Source organism: Oncorhynchus mykiss, chromosome 13, assembly GCF_057628025.1.
Source record: "Oncorhynchus mykiss isolate SJ-2025 chromosome 13, ASM5762802v1, whole genome shotgun sequence".
NCBI classification, from domain to species: Eukaryota; Metazoa; Chordata; class Actinopteri; order Salmoniformes; family Salmonidae; genus Oncorhynchus; species Oncorhynchus mykiss.
The window spans coordinates 79,127,852-79,148,729 of record NC_143034.1 but is presented as its reverse complement, the minus strand read 5'-3'; the positions used below and the strand labels follow the sequence as shown (position 1 = coordinate 79,148,729).

At 45.7% G+C, this 20,878-nt stretch overlaps 1 protein-coding gene across 11 annotated transcripts in view; it reads right to left on the bottom strand.

Moving 5' to 3' along the window:
• usp7 (ubiquitin specific peptidase 7 (herpes virus-associated)) overlaps positions 1-20,878 on the bottom strand; it is a 73,923-nt gene extending 53,045 nt beyond the window's left edge. For 3 of the 11 annotated variants that reach the window (XM_090197820.1, XM_090197818.1, XM_090197821.1), the window contains exons 1-7: positions 19,416-20,878; positions 7,735-7,836; positions 7,420-7,618; positions 6,336-6,474; positions 6,134-6,222; positions 4,083-4,191; positions 2,941-3,071 (exon numbers count right to left, since the gene is read on the bottom strand). In XM_090197820.1, coding sequence (XP_090053946.1) covers positions 2,941-3,071; positions 4,083-4,191; positions 6,134-6,222; positions 6,336-6,474; positions 7,420-7,618; positions 7,735-7,836; positions 19,416-19,500 — 854 coding nt within the window. In that variant the 5' untranslated portion in view covers positions 19,501-20,878. Of the gene's footprint in view, positions 1-2,940; positions 3,072-4,082; positions 4,192-6,133; positions 6,223-6,335; positions 6,475-7,419; positions 7,619-7,734; positions 7,837-11,359; positions 11,989-18,948; positions 19,289-19,415 lie in introns of those variants that run through there. The other 8 variants (XM_090197825.1, XM_090197819.1, XM_090197823.1 and 5 more) reach the window with 5 other exon arrangements.

Below are 20,878 nucleotides of genomic sequence, written 5' to 3'. Positions count from 1 at the left end.
AACACATTCACAGTCAACTACTGTCACAATGTAACCATGTTATAAACACATTCACAGTCAACTACTGTCACAATACCACCATGTTATAAACACATTCACAGTCAACTACTGTCACAATACCACCATGTTATAAACACATTCACAGTCAACTATTGTCACAATACCACCATGTTATAAACACATTCACAGTCAACTACTGTCACAATACCACCATGTTATAAACACATTCACAGTCAACTACGGTCACAATACCACCATGTTATAAACACACACATTCACAGTCAACTACTGTCACAATGTAACCATGTTATAAACACATTCACAGTCAACTACTGTCACAATACCACCATGTTATAAACACATTCACAGTCAACTACTGTCACAATACCACCATGTTATAAACACATTCACAGTCAACTACTGTCACAATACCACCATGTTATAAACACATTCACAGTCAACTACTGTCACAATGTAACCATGTTATAAACACATTCACAGTCAACTACTGTCACAATACCACCATGTTATAAACACATTCACAGTCAACTACTGTCACAATGTAACCATGTTATAAACACATTCACAGTCAACTACTGTCACAATACCACCATGTTATAAACACATTCACAGTCAACTACTGTCACAATACCACCATGTTATAAACACATTCAGTCAACTACTGTCACAATGTAACCATGTTATAAACACATTCACAGTCAACTACTGTCACAATACCACCATGTTATAAACACATTCACAGTCAACTACTGTCACAATGTAACCATGTTATAAACACATTCACAGTCAACTACTGTCACAATACCACCATGTTATAAACACATTCACAGTCAACTACTGTCACAATGTATCCATGTTATAAACACATTCACAGTCAACTACTGTCACAATGTATCCATGTTATAAACACATTCACAGTCAACTACTGTCACAATGTAACCATGTTATCAACACATTCACAGTCAACTACTGTCACAATGTAACCATGTTATAAACACATTCACAGTCAACTACTGTCACAATGTAACCATGTTATAAACACATTCACAGTCAACTACTGTCACAATACCACCATGTTATAAACACATTCACAGTCAACTACTGTCACAATACCACCATGTTATAAACACATTCACAGTCAACTACTGTCACAATGTAACCATGTTATAAACACATTCACAGTCAACTACTGTCACAATGTAACCATGTTATAAACACATTCACAGTCAACTACTGTCACAATACCACCATGTTATAAACACATTCACAGTCAACTACTGTCACAACACCACCATGTTATAAAACATTCACAGTCAACTACTGTCACAATACCACCATGTTATAAACACATTCACAGTCAACTACTGTCACAATGTAACCATGTTATAAACACATTCACAGTCAACTACTGTCACAATACCACCATGTTATAAACACATTCACAGTCAACTACTGTCACAATGTAACCATGTTATAAACACATTCACAGTCAACTACTGTCACAATACCACCATGTTATAAACACATTCACAGTCAACTACTGTCACAATGTATCCATGTTATAAACACATTCACAGTCAACTACTGTCACAATGTATCCATGTTATCAACACATTCACAGTCAACTACTGTCACAATACCACCATGTTATAAACACATTCACAGTCAACTACTGTCACAATGTAACCATGTTATAAACACATTCACAGTCAACTACTGTCACAATACCACCATGTTATAAACACATTCACAGTCAACTACTGTCACAATACCACCATGTTATAAACACATTCACAGTCAACTACTGTCACAATGTAACCATGTTATAAACACATTCACAGTCAACTACTGTCACAATGTAACCATGTTATAAACACATTCACAGTCAACTACTGTCACAATACCACCATGTTATAAACACATTCACAGTCAACTACTGTCACAACACCACCATGTTATAAAACATTCACAGTCAACTACTGTCACAATACCACCATGTTATAAACACATTCACAGTCAACTACTGTCACAACACCACCATGTTATAAAACATTCACAGTCAACTACTGTCACAATACCACCATGTTATAAACACATTCACAGTCAACTACTGTCACAATACCACCATGTTATAAACACATTCAGTCAACTACTGTCACAATACCACCATGTTATAAACACATTCACAGTCAACTACTGTCACAATACCACCATGTTATAAACACATTCACAGTCAACTACTGTCACAATACCACCATGTTATAAACACATTCACAGTCAACTACTGTCACAATGTAACCATGTTATAAACACATTCACAGTCAACTACTGTCACAATGTAACCATGTTATAAACACATTCACAGTCAACTACTGTCACAATACCACCATGTTATAAACACATTCACAGTCAACTACTGTCACAATGTAACCATGTTATAAACACATTCACAGTCAACTACTGTCACAATGTAACCATGTTATAAACACATTCACAGTCAACTACTGTCACAATACCACCATGTTATAAACAACACATTCACAGTCAACTACTGTCACAATGTAACCATGTTATAAACACATTCACAGTCAACTACTGTCACAATGTAACCATGTTATAAACACATTCACAGTCAACTACTGTCACAATGTATCCATGTTATAAACACATTCACAGTCAACTACTGTCACAATGTAACCATGTTATAAACACATTCACAGTCAACTACTGTCACAATACCACCATGTTATAAACACATTCACAGTCAACTACGGTCACAATACCACCATGTTATAAACACATTCACAGTCAACTACTGTCACAATACCACCATGTTATAAACACATTCACAGTCGATCGATTGATCGGTCATCTCATTTCTCCTGCAGCGTTGCTAGCTGAGGGGGTCCTGGCACCTACCCAAAGGACTTGGTGAGTTTCTTGGTGCCGACGGGCTTGTCGCTGTGTTGCAGCTCATAGAAAACCCTCTGTAGAGCCAGCGGAACACTCTTAGACGAGTCGTCTCCCTCTGTAGGCATCATGTACACCGCCTGGAACAGGAGAGAGAGAGGGGGGTTAGACACACAAACACTCTCCTTCTGTAGGCATCATGTACACCGCCTAGAACAGGAGAGAGAGAGGGGGGTTAGACACACAAACACTCTCCTTCTGTAGGCATCATGTACACCGCCTGGTACAGGAGAGAGAAAGGGGAGGGTTAGACACACAAACACTCTCCTTCTGTAGGCATCATGTACACCGCCTGGTACAGGAGAGAGAAAGGGGGGGGTTAGACACACAAACACTCTCCCTCTGTAGGCATCATGTACACCGCCTGGTACAGGAGAGAGAGAGAGGGGGGTTAGACACACAAACACTCTCCTTCTGTAGGCATCATGTACACCGCCTGGTACAGGAGAGAGAAAGGGGGGGGTTAGACACACAAACACTCTCCTTCTGTAGGCATCATGTACACCGCCTGGTACAGGAGAGAGAGAGAGGGGGGGGGGGGTAGACACACAAGCACTCTCTCTCTGTAGGCATGTACACCGCCTGGTACAGGAGAGAGAGAGAGGGGGGGGGTTAGACACACAAACACTCTCCCTCTGTAGGCATCATGTACACCGCCTGGTACAGGAGAGAGAGAGGGGAGGGTTAGACACACAAGCACTCTCTCTCTGTAGGCATGTACACCGCCTGGTACAGGAGAGAGAGAGGGGGGGGGGGTTAGACACACAAACACTCTCTCTCAAAAGAGTTGTCTCCCTGTATAGACATCATATACACCGCCTGGTAGGCACAGAGGAGAGGGGTGTTAAACACACTTGAGCGTAGTATGACAGAGCGGTAGTTAGTCGTCTCCCTGTACAGACGTCATATACACCGCCTGGTAGGCACAGAGGAGAGGGGTGTTAAACACACTTGAGCGTAGTATGACAGAGCGGTAGTTAGTCGTCTCCCTGTACAGACGTCATATACACCGCCTGGTAGGCACAGAGGAGAGGGGTGTTAAACACACTTGAGCGTAGTATGACAGAACAGTAGTTAGTTGTCTCACTGACCCTCCGCAGCTGGTTGGTGAAGAACAGGGTCTGTAGGAGGCTGTTCATATAACATGTCGCTCCCTGGTTCTTCAGACCCACGTAGCCGGTGTGTTTCTTGGAGTCCCACCTGCACACACACAGGAGACCAAGGGGTTAATCTAACTACACACACACACACACACACACACACACACAGGACAGCAAGGGGTTAACCCAACTACACACACACACGATATCAATGGGTTAACCCAGGGGTGGGTAACTCCAGGAAGAGGGTTGGACAGCCCTGCTCTAAACCAGGGGTGGGTAACTCCAGGAAGAGGGTTGGACAGCCCTGCTCTAAACCAGGGGTGGTCAACTTCAGGAAGAGGGTTGGACAGCCCTGCTCTAAACCAGGGGTGGTCAACTCCAGGAAGAGGGTTGGACAGCCCTGCTCTAAACCAGGGGTGCGTAACTCCAGGAAGAGGGTTGAACAGCCCTGCTCTAAACCAGGGGAGGGTAACTATAGGAAGAGGGTTGGACAGCTCTGCTCTAAACCAGGGGTGGTCAACTCTAGGAAGAGGGTTGGACAGCCCTGTTCTAAACCAGGGGTGGGTAACTCCAGGAAGAGGGTTGGACAGCCCTGCTCTAAACCAGGGGTGGGTAACTCCAGGAAGAGGGTTGGACAGCCCTGCTCTAAACCAGGGGTGGTAAACTCCAGGAAGAGGGTTGGACAGCCCTGCCTAAAACCAGGGGTGGTCAACTCCAGGAAGAGGGTTGGACAGCCCTGCTCTAAACCAGGGGTGGGTAACTCCAGGAAGAGGGTTGGACAGCCCTGCTCTAAACCAGGGGTGGTCAACTCCAGGAAGAGGGTTGGGTAACTCCAGGTTAGAGGGTTGGGTAACTCCAGGTTAGAGGGTTGGGTAACTCCAGGTTAGAGGGTTGGGTAACTCCAGGTTAGAGGGTTGGGTAACTCCAGGTTAGAGGGTTGGGTAACTCCAGGTTAGAGGGTTGGGTAACTCCAGGTTAGAGGGTTGGGTAACTCCAGGCCCTTGAGGACCTGATTGGTGTCACACTTTTCTCCATCCCCAACAAACACAGCTGATTAATCAAATGTCATTCTAATCTGAAGATCATGGTCAGGTAATTGTCGGAGTCAGGTGTGTAAGCTGGGGCAAGACTGACACCAATCACACACCCCCCCCCCCCCCCCCCCCCGCTGAATAGAACTGGGTCGAGGTGTTGTGTTCTCGTTATACCAAACATCTGGTGAACTGGACAATGGTCCCAACATACAGAGGAGAGAGAGGACAGAAAAGAGGGAAGAAGAGACAGGGGGAAAGAGAGCGAGAGACAGGGGGAAAGAGAGCGAGAGATAGGGGGAAAGAGAGCGAGAGACAGGGGGAAAGAGAGCGAGAGACAGGGGGAAAGAGAGCGAGAGACAGGGGGAAAGAGAGCGAGAGACAGGGGGAAAGAGAGCGAGAGACAGGGGGAAAGAGAGCGAGAGACAGGGGGAAAGAGAGCGAGAGACAGGGGGAAAGAGAGCGAGAGACAGGGGGAAAGAGAGCGAGAGACAGGGGGAAAGAGAGCGAGAGATAGGGGGAAAGAGAGCGAGAGATAGGGGGAAAGAGAGCGAGAGATAGGGGGAAAGAGAGCGAGAGATAGGGGGAAAGAGAGCGAGAGATAGGGGGAAAGAGAGCGAGAGATAGGGGGAAAGAGAGCGAGAGATAGGGGGAAAGAGAGCGAGAGATAGGGGAAAGAGAGCGAGAGATAGGGGGAAAGAGAGCGAGAGATAGGGGGAAAGAGAGCGAGAGATAGGGGGAAAGAGAGCGAGAGATAGGGGGAAAGAGAGCGAGAGATAGGGGGAAAGAGCGAGAGATAGGGGGAAAGAGCGAGAGATAGGGGGAAAGAGCGAGAGATAGGGGGAAAGAGAGCGAGAGAGATAGGGGGAAAGAGAGAGAGAGAGATAGGGGGAAAGAGAGAGAGAGAGATAGGGGGAAAGAGAGCGAGAGAGATAGGGGGAAAGAGAGAGGAAAAGAGAACAGGTGAGATAGAAGAGGGAAGGAGAGAAGTAAGGAATCAAGACTCACGCCACTCCGTGAGGAGCGTCTGCCTGCACGTAGACTTCAAAGGAGACTTGATCATCCTCCACAAAGCCTCTCTCTGGATCAGTCACATCCTGAAAACACACCGGAGAACAATTATGTTGTCTGTGTCTGTACGTGTATATACACACACCAGTGTATACCGTGTGTGTGTGTGTATCCCGGTGTGTGTGTGTGTGGTACTCACGCTCCAGGACATGAAGTTAGAGAAGCCCCAGTCGTTCTCCTTGTGGAAGAAGAGGTGGCTGATTCTGCGGCTGAACGACTTCTCATCATCCTTATAGTTGATGATCTTCAGCATGGCCTGAGCGTGGCACGACCAGGACCTAGCAGGGGGACACATTTACACGTTACACCAGGAAACTACTTCAGCATGGCACGACCAGGACCTAGCAGGGGGACACATTTACACGTTACACCAGGAAACTACTTCAGCATGGCCTGTGCATGGCACGACCAGGACCTAGCAGGGGGACACATTTACACGTTACACCAGGAAACTACTTCAGCATGGCCTGTGCATGGCACGACAAGGACCTAGCAGGGGGACACATTTACCCGTCACACCAGGGGGACACATTTAAATGTTACACGACACACAAGAGCTAAGGCAGCGTTTCCACTTAAAAAGTCAAAATAAAAAGTCTGATGGGGAAGTGTGTGTGTGTGTGTGTGTGTGTGTGTGTGTGTGTGTGTCTGTGTGTCTGTGTGTGTGTGCGTGTGTGTAGCGGAGGTGAGTTGAACTCGTGCTCTCGTGATGAGTTCACGTCACCCTGCCTACAACTTCAAAAACAGCGCCACCCTCGACCCAAGATGAAATGTCTTGTCCTAATGAAGGGTTAAGTTGGTTCCCCCAGCGGGAGGCCGGGGTTCAGATCCCAACCATGACCTCTGTCTGTATCATGTGACGTCCATGGAGGCACCGGGATACAGATACCGTGAGGTCGTCGCTAGAAACAGGACCGGAGACAAACGAAGCAATGCGCTGTGTGTGTGTGTGTGTGTGTCTATCAGGGTCTCTGCCTGCATGCTATGTGTGTGTGTGTCTATCAGGGTCTCTGCCTGCATGCTGTGTGTGTGTGTGTGTGTCTATGTCTATCAGGATCTCTGCCTGCATGCTGCGTGTATGTGTGTGTGTGTGTGTGTGTGTGTGTCGATCAAGGGCTCTACCTGCATGCTGTGTGCGTGCCCGTGCACTAAGGGCCTAATGATTAAGGCATTGGGCCCCTGAGTGTGTGTGTGTGTGTGTGTGTGTGCATCACGTGACTTACGTGGAGTCGGAGTCTGCGTTGCACTGCAGGAAGAAGCCAACACTCTTCTGGTGCGGCCGGTCTGGGTAGAAGCGAGGCATCACCATGATCTTCCAGGGCAGGTTCCTGACGAAGCAGGACGGGCTGAGAACAGACTCACTCAGCCGGCTGAACCTCTCCACCACAAAACGACATGTCGCCTCCGAACGCCAGCTGGTATCTACATACACGGGAGAGGAGGGGCAGGGTGGGTCCATCAGGGTGGGTCCATCAGTGAGTGAGTGTGTATATGTGTGTGTGTGTCCATCAGTGTGTGTGCAGGTGAGTCCTCCTCACCATCCTCCATGTCCTCCTCTGTGTTGTGTCCGTCTGCCATGGCAACGTTCCCGTTAATCACCGGGTTGGCTGGGATTCTCGGGGGATCGTCTGTGTCCCCAGCTGCACGCACACACACACACACACACACACGCGCACACCGAGAGAGGAAGACGTTAGATAAACAGAGATGTTAGGGCAGGAAGACAACAGCATGGTGATTTGATGTTAGTATCACGGTCAAGGAATCAAAACGCCAGGTGGATTTAACTTCTTTAGGAAAACAGCCCTGATGATTGAAACAACCATCACATTGTGTTGTCATTCAGAGTCACGTATTTTCCAAGCTACATCACATTGTGTTGTCATTCAGAGTCACGTGTTTTCCAAGCTACATCACATTGTGTTGTCATTCAGAGTCACGTGTTTTCCAAGCTACATCACATTGTGTTGTCATTCAGAGTCACGTATTTTCCAAGCTACATCACATTGTGTTGTCATTCAGAGTCACGTATTTATCAAGCTACATCACATTGTGTTGTCATTCAGAGTCACGTATTTTCCAAGCTACATCACATTGTGTTGTCATTCAGAGTCACGTGTTTTCCAAGCTACATCACATTGTGTTGTCATTCAGAGTCACATGTCTTCCAAGCTACATCACATTGTCCTTTTTAAAAACCTGCTGTACATAAACACATTCAGTCTGGTTCGTGTTTTCATTTTAAGCCAAGGAAATAAACATTGCGATAGCGGCATCATCCCGGGCCTAACAGAAATATGTTGTTTCTCACTGGTATGATGATGATATGAAGGGGAAGATACACACAGTCCCCTGGCTAGGAATGATCCCCTTCAAATAGAGGCTCACCGTCTACCAGCATCTTATTTCAGCATGATCTGATCTTATCTGTCGGAAAGATATCAGTTTGTCTCTGTGAATGGTTTGTCCTCTGACAAATCAACTGTAAATTTCGGGGTTCCTCAAGGTTCCGTTTTAGGACCACTATTGTTTTTACTATATATTTTACCTCTTGGGGAAGTCATTCGAAAACATAATGTTAACTTTCACTGCTATGCGGATGACACACCGCTGTACATTTCAATGAAACATGGTGAAGCCACAAAATTGCCCTCGCTAGAAGCATGTGTTTCAGACATAAGGAAGTGGATGGCAGCAAACTTTCTACTTTTAAACTCGGACAAAACAGAGATGCTTGTTCTAGGTCCCAAGAAACAAAGAGATCTTCTGTTGAATCTGACAATTAATCTTAATGGTTGTACAGTCGTCTCAAATAAAACTGTGAAGGACCTCGGCGTTACTCTGGACCCTGATCTCTCTTTTGAAGAACATATCAAGACCATTTCAGGACAGCTTTTTTCCATCTACGTAACATTGCAAAAATCTGAAACTTTCTGTCCAAAAATGATGCAGAAAAATTAATCCATGCTTTTGTCACTTCTAGGTTAGACTACTGCAATGCTCTACTTTCCGGCTACCCGGATAAAGCACTAAATAAACTTCAGTTAGTGCTAAATACGGCTGCTAGAATCCTGAATAGAACCAAAAAATGTGATCATATTACTCCAGTGCTAGCCTCCCTACACTGGCTTCCTGTCAAAGCAAGAGCCAATTTCAAGGTTTTACTGCTAACCTACAAAGCATTACATGGGCTTGCTCTTACCTATCTCTCTGATTTGGTCCTGCCGTACATACCTACATGTACACTACGGTAACAAGACGCAGGCCTCCTAATTGTCCCTAGAATTTCTAAGCAAACAGCTGGAGGCAGGGCTTTCTCCTATAGAGCTCCATTTTTATGGAACGGTCTGCCTACCCATGTCAGAGACGCAAACTCGGTCTCAACCTTTTAAGTCTTTACTGAAGACTCATCTCTTCAGTGGGTCAAATGATTGAGTGTAGTCTGGCCCAGGAGTGGGAAGGTGAACGGAAAGGCTCTGGAGCAACGAACCGCCCTTGCTGTCTCTGCCTGGCCGGTTCCCCTCTTTCCACTGGGATTCTCTGCCTCTAACCCTATTACAGGGGCTGAGTCACTGGCTTACTGGGGCTCTCTCATACCGTCCCTGGGAGGGGTGCGTCACCTGAGTGGGTTGAGTCACTGATGTGGTCATCGTGTCTGGGTTGGCGCCGTGGCGGAGATCTTTGTGGGCTATACTCGGCCTTGTCTCAGGATGGTAAGTTGGTGGTTGAAGATATCCCTCTAGTGGTGTGGGGGCTGTGCTTTGGCAAAGTGGGTGGGGTTATATCCTTCCTGTTTGGCCCTGTCCGGGGGTTTGTTATATCTGGAGTACTTCTCCTGTCCTATTCGGTGTCCTGTGTAAATTTAAGTGTGCTCTCTCTAATTCTCTCTTTCTTTCTCTCTCTCGGAGGACCTGAGCCCTAGGACCTGAGCCCTAGGACCATGCCTCAGGACTACCTGACATGATGACTCCTTGCTGTTATGATGACTGGGTCAGTTTAAAACACTGATCTGTAAGGTGGTTATGATGACTGGGTCAGTTTAAAACACTGATCTGTATTATAGTTATGATGACTGGGTCATTTTAAAACACTGATCTGTATTATAGTTATGATGACTGGGTCAGTTTAAAACACTGATCTGTAAGGTGGTTATGATGACTGGGTCATTTTAAAACACTGATCTGTAAGGTGGTTATGATGACTGGGTCATTTTAAAACACTGATCTGTAAGGTGGTTATGATGACTGGGTCAGTTTAAAACACTGATCTGTAAGGTGGTTATGATGACTGGGTCAGTTTAAAACACTGATCTGTATTATAGTTATGATGACTGGGTCAGTTTAACACACTGATCTGTAAGGTGGTTATGATGACTGGGTCAGTTTAAAACACTGATCTGTGTTTAATCTTTAGAACAGAGGTTAATTTCCCTGCAATGTAAACATGCTGTACGCATCCCAAATAGCACCCTATTCCCTACATAGAGCTCTGGTCTAAAGTAGTGCACTATGGGCCCTATTCCCTACATAGAGCTCTGGTCTAAAGTAGTGCACTATGGCACCCTATTCCCTACATAGAGCTGTGGTCTAAAGTAGTGCACTATGGGCCCTATTCCCTACATAGAGCTCTGGTCTAAAGTAGTGCACTACTTTTAACCAGGGCCCGATTTAGGATGCGGACACTGTCTGGTCATCTTTAACCATCAGGAAGAACACTGTGGTGCCGAGGCAGTGTCGCAGCAGCAGTGTGTGTGTCTGTGTGTCGACTACAGCAGTCTGGTAATTAGTAACAATGAAGGATTAAGCTGTGAGCTCCTCTGACACACACAAGCCTGTGTAGCTGCTTTAGGAAGGGGACGGGAGGAACTCAGGCAGGTAATTACCCAGACAAAGAGCCCGGGACTAGTCTCATCAATCACAACTAAGATGTCTACTGAAGAACAACACAGGAAGTCTGTATCTCAAACGGCACCCTATTCCCTATATAGTGCACTACTTTAGACCAGGGCCCCTAGGGAAGGTGTAGAGAATAGGGTACCATTTGAGAGTCAGACTAAGAGTGTGAGAGTCAGTAAAGTATACCTCGTCTCTGTCGGCAGTTCTACAGTCAGTTTGAATGACAGAAAAGCATCTCATATATATATATTAGTGTGTCCTTACCTACCCTAGCAGTATGAGTGTCATCTCTTCTGCATCCGTGAGAGAGAGAGTCTGGTTGCATGTACTGAGTGTGTGTGTGTACATGGAGCCCCAGTGAGCCACGCTCACGAGACTGGCCTCATTTTTCCAAGTGGATTACAGGCAGCTAACGACATGTGTCACTCAGCCTGTGTCCCTGACGACTCCCTATTCCAGGGATCCTCAACTAGATTCAGCCGCGAGCCGAGTGGCTGTTCAGGGGGCCGGGCTCCCGAGTGGCTGTTCAGGGGGCCGGGCTCCCGAGTGGCTGTTCAGGGGGCCGGGCTGACGAGTGGCTGTTCAGGGGGCCGGGCTCCCGAGTGGCTGTTCAAGGGGCCGGGCTCCCGAGTGGCTGTTCAGGGGGCCGGGCTCCCGAGTGGCTGTTCAGGGGGCCGGGCTCTCGAGCAGCTGTTCAGGGGGCCGGGCTCCCGAGTGGGCTCCCAGGTGGCGCAGCGGTCTAAAGCACTGCATCTCAGTGCTAGAGGCGTCACTACAGACCCTGGTTCAATCCTGGGCTGGATCACAACCGGCCGTGATTGGAAGTCCCATAGGGTGGTGCACCATTTGCCCAGCGTCGTCCGGGTTACGGGAGGGTTTGGCCGGGGTAGGCAGTCACTGTAAATTAAGAATTTGTTCTTAACTGACTTGCCTAGTTAAATAAAAGCTTAAATAAAATAAAAATATATTTACAAATCATTTGGAGATTGTGCTTCTTGCAGTCAATTTGCAAACAGATATATTGTTTGACTAAAACATAACCATTGTAATAGCCTCTAGCACTGAGATGCAGTGTCTTAGACCGCTGAACCAGGTACTGTAGTGATATAGCCTCTAGCACTGAGATGCAGTGTCTTAGACCGCTGAACCAGGTACTGTAGTGATATAGCCTCTAGCACTGAGATGCAGTGTCTTAGACCGCTGAACCAGGTACTGTAGTGATATAGCCTCTAGCAGTGAGATGCAGTGTCATAGACCACTGAACCAGGTACTGTAGTGATATAGCCTCTAGCACTGAGATGCAGTGTCATAGACCACTGAACCAGGTACTGTAGTGATATAGCCTCTAGCACTGAGATGCAGTGTCTTAGACCACTGAACCAGGTACTGTAGTGATATAGCCTCTAGCACTGAGATGCAGTGTCTTAGACCGCTGAACCAGGTACTGTAGTGATATAGCCTCTAGCAGTGAGATGCAGTGTCTTAGACCGCTGAACCAGGTACTGTAGTGATATAGCCTCTAGCACTGAGATGCAGTGTCTTAGACCGCTGAACCAGGTACTGTAGTGATATAGCCTCTAGCACTGAGATGCAGTGTCATAGACCGCTGAACCAGGTACTGTAGTGATATAGCCTCTAGCACTGAGATGCAGTGTCTTAGACCGCTGAACCAGGTACTGTAGTGATATAGCCTCTAGCACTGAGATGCAGTGTCTTAGACCGCTGAACCAGGTACTGTAGTGATATAGCCTCTAGCAGTGAGATGCAGTGTCATAGACCACTGAACCAGGTACTGTAGTGATATAGCCTCTAGCACTGAGATGCAGTGTCATAGACCACTGAACCAGGTACTGTAGTGATATAGCCTCTAGCACTGAGATGCAGTGTCTTAGACCACTGAACCAGGTACTGTAGTGATATAGCCTCTAGCACTGAGATGCAGTGTCTTAGACCGCTGAACCAGGTACTGTAGTGATATAGCCTCTAGCAGTGAGATGCAGTGTCTTAGACCGCTGAACCAGGTACTGTAGTGATATAGCCTCTAGCACTGAGATGCAGTGTCTTAGACCGCTGAACCAGGTACTGTAGTGATATAGCCTCTAGCACTGAGATGCAGTGTCATAGACCGCTGAACCAGGTACTGTAGTGATATAGCCTCTAGCACTGAGATGCAGTGTCATAGACCGCTGAACCAGGTACTGTAGTGATATAGCCTCTAGCACTGAGATGCAGTGTCTTAGACCGCTGAACCAGGTACTGTAGTGATATAGCCTCTAGCACTGAGATGCAGTGTCTTAGACCGCTGAACCAGGTACTGTAGTGATATAGCCTCTAGCACTGAGATGCAGTGTCTTAGACCGCTGAACCAGGTACTGTAGTGATATAGCCTCTAGCACTGAGATGCAGTGTCTTAGACCGCTGAACCAGGTACTGTAGTGATACTGCATCTCAGTGCTAGATGCTATGTCTTAGACCGCTGAACCAGGTACTGTAGTGATATATCTCAGTGCTAGAGGCTATTTCTTAGACCGCTGGACCACTCGGGAGCTCATCATTACCAGATCTCATGTCATCTTTTAACTAGTTATTATCATATTGATTAATTTTATGTCACAAAAAAAAACCTTGCATAAACACTGAATATAATGTAGGCCTACTTGTTAGGGTAACTTGGGGTAAATCTCCACCCGGGGTAACAAGCCCCCTTGCCTGTACTTCTCACAGAAACCACTTCGTCATTATCCCCCCCAAACACTTTCCCTGGTTTCCACTACTCTTTCTCATCAAAAAAAATATCTGACTCACAATTTTTTAAAAGTCATTCCAAAAGAAATGAAATTGGAAGTATAGAGAGACGTTGTACCCCAAGCCACCCTACAATTGTCAGACGTTACATTTCACCCCACTCTCCCCTAGGCACATGCCGGTGTTAACATGCTTCTGCTAAACATCCTGGGTTTAAAACGGAGACGTTCGCGCATATTTAGGAGATGAGAAATAAATACAAGTAGGACTGGAAAGCTGGGATTTCTCTCTTTTTCCAACAAAAAGCCTTTAAAACTGCTGTTTCTGAGATTGAAGAATTGTTGTGCATTAACTTCTTGTCAGGCTGCATGTTTCCCTCCCTGTGGCGCTGAGAACAGGGATGAGCCACGACAGGAATATTTATCTAGCATAGAGCAACAAGCCGACAAGGTAAATAGATTAAAATATATTCTACTATGGGGTTGTTAGATTTTCTTATTATTTACTTGTTTTGTTTGCAGAGGAAAAGTACATGTGGAATGATATCGCAGCTACAAAAAATGCACCTCAGCAGAAATATGTGTTAATGTTTGATATTTGTTGTTGTTGTTGTTGTTGTTGTGAGGCGGTAATGATTTTGCCGTGGCGCAGCACCACAGCAAAAGGAGCAATACGTTTGACCAGGTCACATGGGGTAGACCCAAAGGCAGCACTATACAGGGAATGGGCCAATAGGGTAATCCCAAAGGCAGCACTATACAGGGAATGGGACAATAGGTTTGACCAGGTCACATGGGGTAGACCCAAAGGCAGCACTACACAGGGAATGGGCCAATAGGGTAGACCCAAAGGCAGCACTATACAGGGAATGGGACAATAGGGTAGACCCAAAGGCAGCACTATGCAGGGAATGGGACAATAGGGTAGACCCAAAGGCAGCACTATGCAGGGAATGGGACAATAGGGTAGACCCAAAGGCAGCACTATGCAGGGAATGGGCCAATAGGGTAGACCCAAAGGCAGCACTATGCAGGGAATGGGACAATAGGGTAGACCCAAAGGCAGCACTATGCAGGGAATGGGACAATAGGGTAGACCCAAAGGCAGCACTATGCAGGGAATGGGACAATAGGGTAGACCCAAAGGCAGCACTATGCAGGGAATGGGACAATAGGGTAGACCCAAAGGCAGCACTATGCAGGGAATGGGACAATAGGGTAGACCCAAAGGCAGCACTATGCAGGGAATGGGACAATAGGGTAGACCCAAAGGCAGCACTATGCAGGGAATGGGACAATAGGGTAGACCCAAAGGCAGCACTATGCAGGGAATGGGACAATAGGGTAGACCCAAAGGCAGCACTATGCAGGGAATGGGACAATAGGGTAGACCCAAAGGCAGCACTACACAGGGAATGGGACAATAGGGTAGACCCAAAGGCAGCACTATGCAGGGAATGGGACAATAGGGTAGACCCAAAGGCAGCACTATGCAGGGAATGGGACAATAGGGTAGACCCAAAGGCAGCACTATGCAGGGAATGGGACAATAGGTTTTGCTATGAAAAGTTAAGCATTAGATCACATATTTTGGTATTGCCTCCATGTAGCTTGTTTGTGGCCACAGGTTGAAGGCTGAAAAATATCAACATTAATCTAAAATTAACCCGATAAATAGCGCTGTTGGGAGAGTCGGAAAACCAGAAATCAACTAGCTGGAAATCACAAGAGGGCTGTTGACAGAGATAGGTGGGATCGGGCATTAAAGGTACTTTTTGGACCACCAGCCACCGTAGCAGGTAGATAAAAAAAAAATATGTGATTCCTTTAATTGCTTTATTTTTTTTAAACCCAGCAGAAATAAGTTGAAAACAGCCACCGTAGCAGGTAGATAAAAAAATAAAAAATAAAAATATGTGATTAATTTAATTGCTTAAAAAAAAAAGAAGCAGAAATACATTGAAAACAGCTACTGCAGCATTTATTTAGCTATAAATGTGATAAAACGTCACTATTTTTTTTACTCACAAATGCAGGTGGAATGGTCACACTGGAGCCTTGACCTCTTACCCACCAATGCCAAAATCTACCCGCTTTTGGCAGGTGTTCATTTTAGGCCCTGGATGGGATGGACTGCGAGTAGTTGGGGGGCGGGGTTTAAAGAGTAGTTGGGGGGCGGGGTTTAAAGAGTAGTTGGGGGGCGGGGTTTAAAGAGTAGTTGGGGGGGCGGGGTTTAAAGAGTAGTTGGGGGGGCGGGGTTTAAAGAGTAGTTGGGGGGGCGGGGTTTAAAGAGTAGTTGGGGGGGCGGGGTTTAAAGAGTAGTTGGGGGGGCGGGGTTTAAAGAGTAGTTGGGGGGCGGGGTTTAAAAACTCACCTTCTATAACAGTTATGACTGAAAATACAATGTATAATACAAGTACATTAAAATATGGACTCATCAACCCAAAGGAGGGCTACTTTGAAGAATCTCAAACATAAACTAAATATATTTTAACACTTTTTTTAGGTAATTACATGATTCCATATGTTATTTCATAGTTTTGATGTCTTCACTAGTCTCCTACAATATAGAAAATAGTAAAAATAAAGAAAAACCCTTGAATGAGTAGGTATGTCCCAACTTTTGACTGGTACTGTACATGTAACCAAAGAAAAAGCTGTCAAAAATACATTTTTTTGTCCCCAGAAGAGTCTGTCCTGCATCTCAGTAGGAGTGCTGATCTCAGATCAGTCTGTCCTGCATCTCAGTAGGAGTGCTGATCTCAGATCAGTCTGTCCTGCATCTCAGTAGGAGTGCTGATCTCAGATCAGTCTGTCCTGCATCTCAGTAGGAGTGCTGATCTCAGATCAGTCTGTCCTGCATCTCAGTAGGAGTGCTGATCTCAGATCGGTCAGTCCTGCATCTCAGTAGGAGTGCTGATCTCAGATCAGTCTGTCCTGCATCTCAGTAGGAGTGCTGATCTCAGATCAGTCTGTCCTGCATCTCAGTAGGAGTGCTGATCTCAGATCAGTCTGTCCTGCATCTTAGTAGGAGTGCTGATCTCAGATCAGTTTGTCCTGCATCTCAGTAGGAGTGATGCTCTATAATCAGTTTGTCCTGCATCTCAGTAGGAGTGCTGATCTCAGATCAGTTTGTCCTGCATCTCAGTAGGAGTGATGCCCTAGAATCAGTTTGTCTTGCATCTCAATAGGAGTGCTGATCTCAGATCAGTTTGTCCTGCATCTCAGTAAGAGTGCTGCTCTGGGGTCAGTTTGTCCTGCATCTCAGTAAGAGTGCTGCTCTGGGGTCAGTTTGTCCTGCATCTCAGAGTAGGAGTGCTTACCACTGGTACTAAGTTTGGTACATTAAGTAAGAGTAGTGCATGGTATTCAGCAGCTGGGATGGGAAAGGGGCCAGGCCAGGAATAACCACTGGTGTTAAGTTAGATGCATTTAGTAAGATGTTAAAATGAAAATGGTTATAAGAATGACAAGGTGCCAATGTAAACCAACTGGTTGTATGTAGTGTATGACTATTACAGTGGAAGGCCTCTTGTCCATGCACCTCAACTAGACCTGAATCTGCTCATCCAAACACCAGTTGTGTAAATAAATCAGAGATTCTATCAGTTGGACTGATGCACCTGTGGTAATGATGAATGATATGTCATCTCCATCCTATGCATCACAAATGATCATAATGCTAAAGTGCATGCTATTGACGAACATTTTTGCTAAACTGTCAGAAATGTTGTTTACTGTCCCAACTTAATGGGGATCATTAAAAATGGCGCGTTGTCTTCAATACAATGAAGCAGCAAATCCCCGCGCGCTGGCTGTGTCGACGCAACCTCCACATGCAGGCCTTGCCGCAGAAACATAAACCCTGCCACCCACCTCGAGTTGTTATGTTGGCTAAATCCTCAACTTGGCTAAACGCCATCTATCTAGCTGTGCACCATTAAATATTTCCGGGCATCCTTTGGGGACAGGTGCTTATTTCAGTAACGTTAGTTCGCAAAGCTAGTTTAGACTATCGTTGATGTACGGCACAACCAAATTGACGCATCTGTGTTGATTAACTTGAATTGTAAGCTAGCTAGTACCTCTTTGCTAGCTAATGAAATAGGTAGATAGATATCACCACTGCTACATTAGTTAGCCATCTAGCTAGCTACATGATTATTTCATGTATAGCTAGCACATTTGAAAATCACATAAATGACACGCGAGTCTCAATGACGACGATGCAAACCATTCCCTTTATAAAAACGTAAACAAACAGGCTAAGGGCCTTGCTTCAAATGGATCGCTTTAAAATGCTAGCTAAGTATCCACCATCTTGGAATCGCCACACACCCCCCCCCCGGTCCACGGAGAGGCCTCCTATAACGGTCACTAAAAGGCCAACCATTTTCAGTTAACAAATCAGCAAAACAATTATATTACAAATACAAATTATTAAATTATACATATATTGTTTACAACTAAACTGAGTGATCGTACCTTGTTACCTGGCTACTGTTACCTGGCTACTGTAGCTTGGCTACCGTTCGCAGATTAGCGGCTAGCTGACGTTAGTTAGCTAATTACAAATACATTACACAGTTGGGTAGGCTAGTTAGGCAAACAAATAGTAAACGCACCGTAACCATGAGATCCCTGTAAAAAAATACCTCAACTAACTTACCAATTGGTCTGTCAAATGTGTAAGTAAATAGCAACATTTGCCTAATACCTGCTGGGTCATTAATAGCCATTGTTAAAACGGCATGCGTAGGCTCAAAGAGTCATGTGAAACAAGCTAACTTTAGCTAAGTGGGCTACTGTTTACAAAACATGAACGGGAGTGTAACATCCAGACTAAAAATGCGTTACCGTTAACCCCTGTGACCGGGGCACAAACGATCGATTTTGTAGCGCGAGTGAGAGCTATTGACCCGGGTTTATTTTGGCAACTAGTAGGTTGGCTAGCTAACCGCGATGAATGAATTGTACATGCTATTGCTAACTAGCCAACTGATCCAAATATACATCAATGTAAGTTAAGCTTGTTAGGTGACAGATATACGACGGTTGTAAATATACTGTAAAAACGTGTGGTTTATGTAATGTTTCACTCATGTTGTCTTACGTTAAACCAAAACGGATGTTTTGATCATCGTTAGCTACCAAGTTGACTGCGCCACGTTTAATCACGCCGACTTGGACTAGCTAGCTAGCGTCAAGACCGTGAGAGTGCAAGAAATCAGTCCGTGAATGTGCTAACCTGCCAGTTGCATATGTGTGATGTAAGTTAGCGAGTCTCGGCTAGTTACCGGGTCGTCCAACGTTAACTAACTAGTTACATCCAACGACGCTTGTATTTGACATGTCAACAACACTTAAGTTAAAGCTAAGCTAACGTTGGCTACTGACTAAACGAGGTCAGATGCTGCTGCTGCAATGGACGCATCATCAGCAAAATGAGTTGTGACCATTCAGTCTAGGCCTTGATGTTTACAGTGACGATACATCAGTTCACGCTAGCTATGCACTTCCAACTATTTTACTGTAATTGTTGTGTTAGTTTATCGTCCCCTTCCCGTGGCTTTTTCGTACCTTCCATCTCCATATCCTCGGGCTCGCTAAGTTGTTGCTCGCCGGCTTTCTGCTGCTGCTGTTGTTGAGTGTGGTGGTGGTTCATGTTGGCAACTGTTGTGAAGAGATGATGATGCCTGTTGTCTTTGTTCCCCTCGAACTTGTCGGTTGCTGGTTCCACGGGGAGCCGGTTACTGGGTTGTTGGTGAGGTGTTTGCGGGTGCGGAGGTGGAATAGACAGGTCAAACCTGGTCGGCTGGGCCTGTTCTAAAACAACCTCGGCCTTTTCTCCCGTCAGCGCCGGGGATTGAGGGGAGGAGGTCGGTGGGGGAGCAGGCAGAGAAACGCGGACGTATTTGCTTGCTATTCGCCCAATCTCGGCGCCTTGATGGGTGCAAGTCGCTGACGGTGGTGATGACTACGGCTCCAAAAAAGGGAGACCCGTTGAATTAAATAAATCCCGACTTTTACCCCGGGTAATATGGGGCAATAGGTGAAGTGATAAAGACAACTCACGACCTGCAGCCTGAGAAACAAATACTGTTGCCCTGTTTTAAAGCCAACTGGCACAAGGCAGCCAACTAACGAAATGAGTCAATCGGGGAAAACAAATGTTCATAAACTATCAATGCACATTGAAATACAACTTTCCCTTCGATGTTCCCAGTCCGTGTGCTCCTCCGATTGTCCCTCGTCTGGGGGAGAGCAGAGAAAAAAGCTATCCATTCAAACCTGCTTCTAATTTGGAATCGCAGTAATTTAGAAGTTTAGGGTGATAGCGATGCCACAGCCCGATATCGACTTTCCCACACATTAAATCACCGTATTAATATTAGCAACAAAATTCAGCACCTTGTCGCATTTCAAAACGTCTGTTCAATGAATAAATGTGCCCGGTCACAGCCAGAGCCTCTCACCCGCTTCCTTGGTTTGTGATGTTGAGTTTGAGGTAAAAACTCAAAATGGCGGTCGCGCTCTTCTCTGAAATGTCACATCCGCATGGAGATCTAAACACTCCCGCACACAGCAGAATCGCTGGGTCGCTCGCTGACTGACTGTCTATTTTTCATTAACCAATATACTGGTTAGCAATCATAGGCTACAACTCATGGAGGTAAAAAAAATATATAATCATAGCTAATATTATAGGTTAGTTGGTATAACGGGTTATAGCAGAGGTGTCAAGATCATTTTGCTCTGGGGGCCGCATTCGGTCTTCAACGAGGTCCGGAGGGCCGCACTGAAAACTGGTTATATTTCCACACCGTCAAAAAGTGCAAAAAAAATTGTCCTCTATCCATCGTTTTTTGAATTTTCGATGCTCCCTGACTGTCTAGCCTTCATTTAGGTGATTATTAGCAAGCTGGACACAGTCAAGAAACTGTATGAATGTAAGTCAATTATAATTGACAAAGTTTCGATTTGGTTTTAGTCATTTTACAGTAAGCCTATAATAAGTATGTTACAGTATGCCCCCCCCCCCC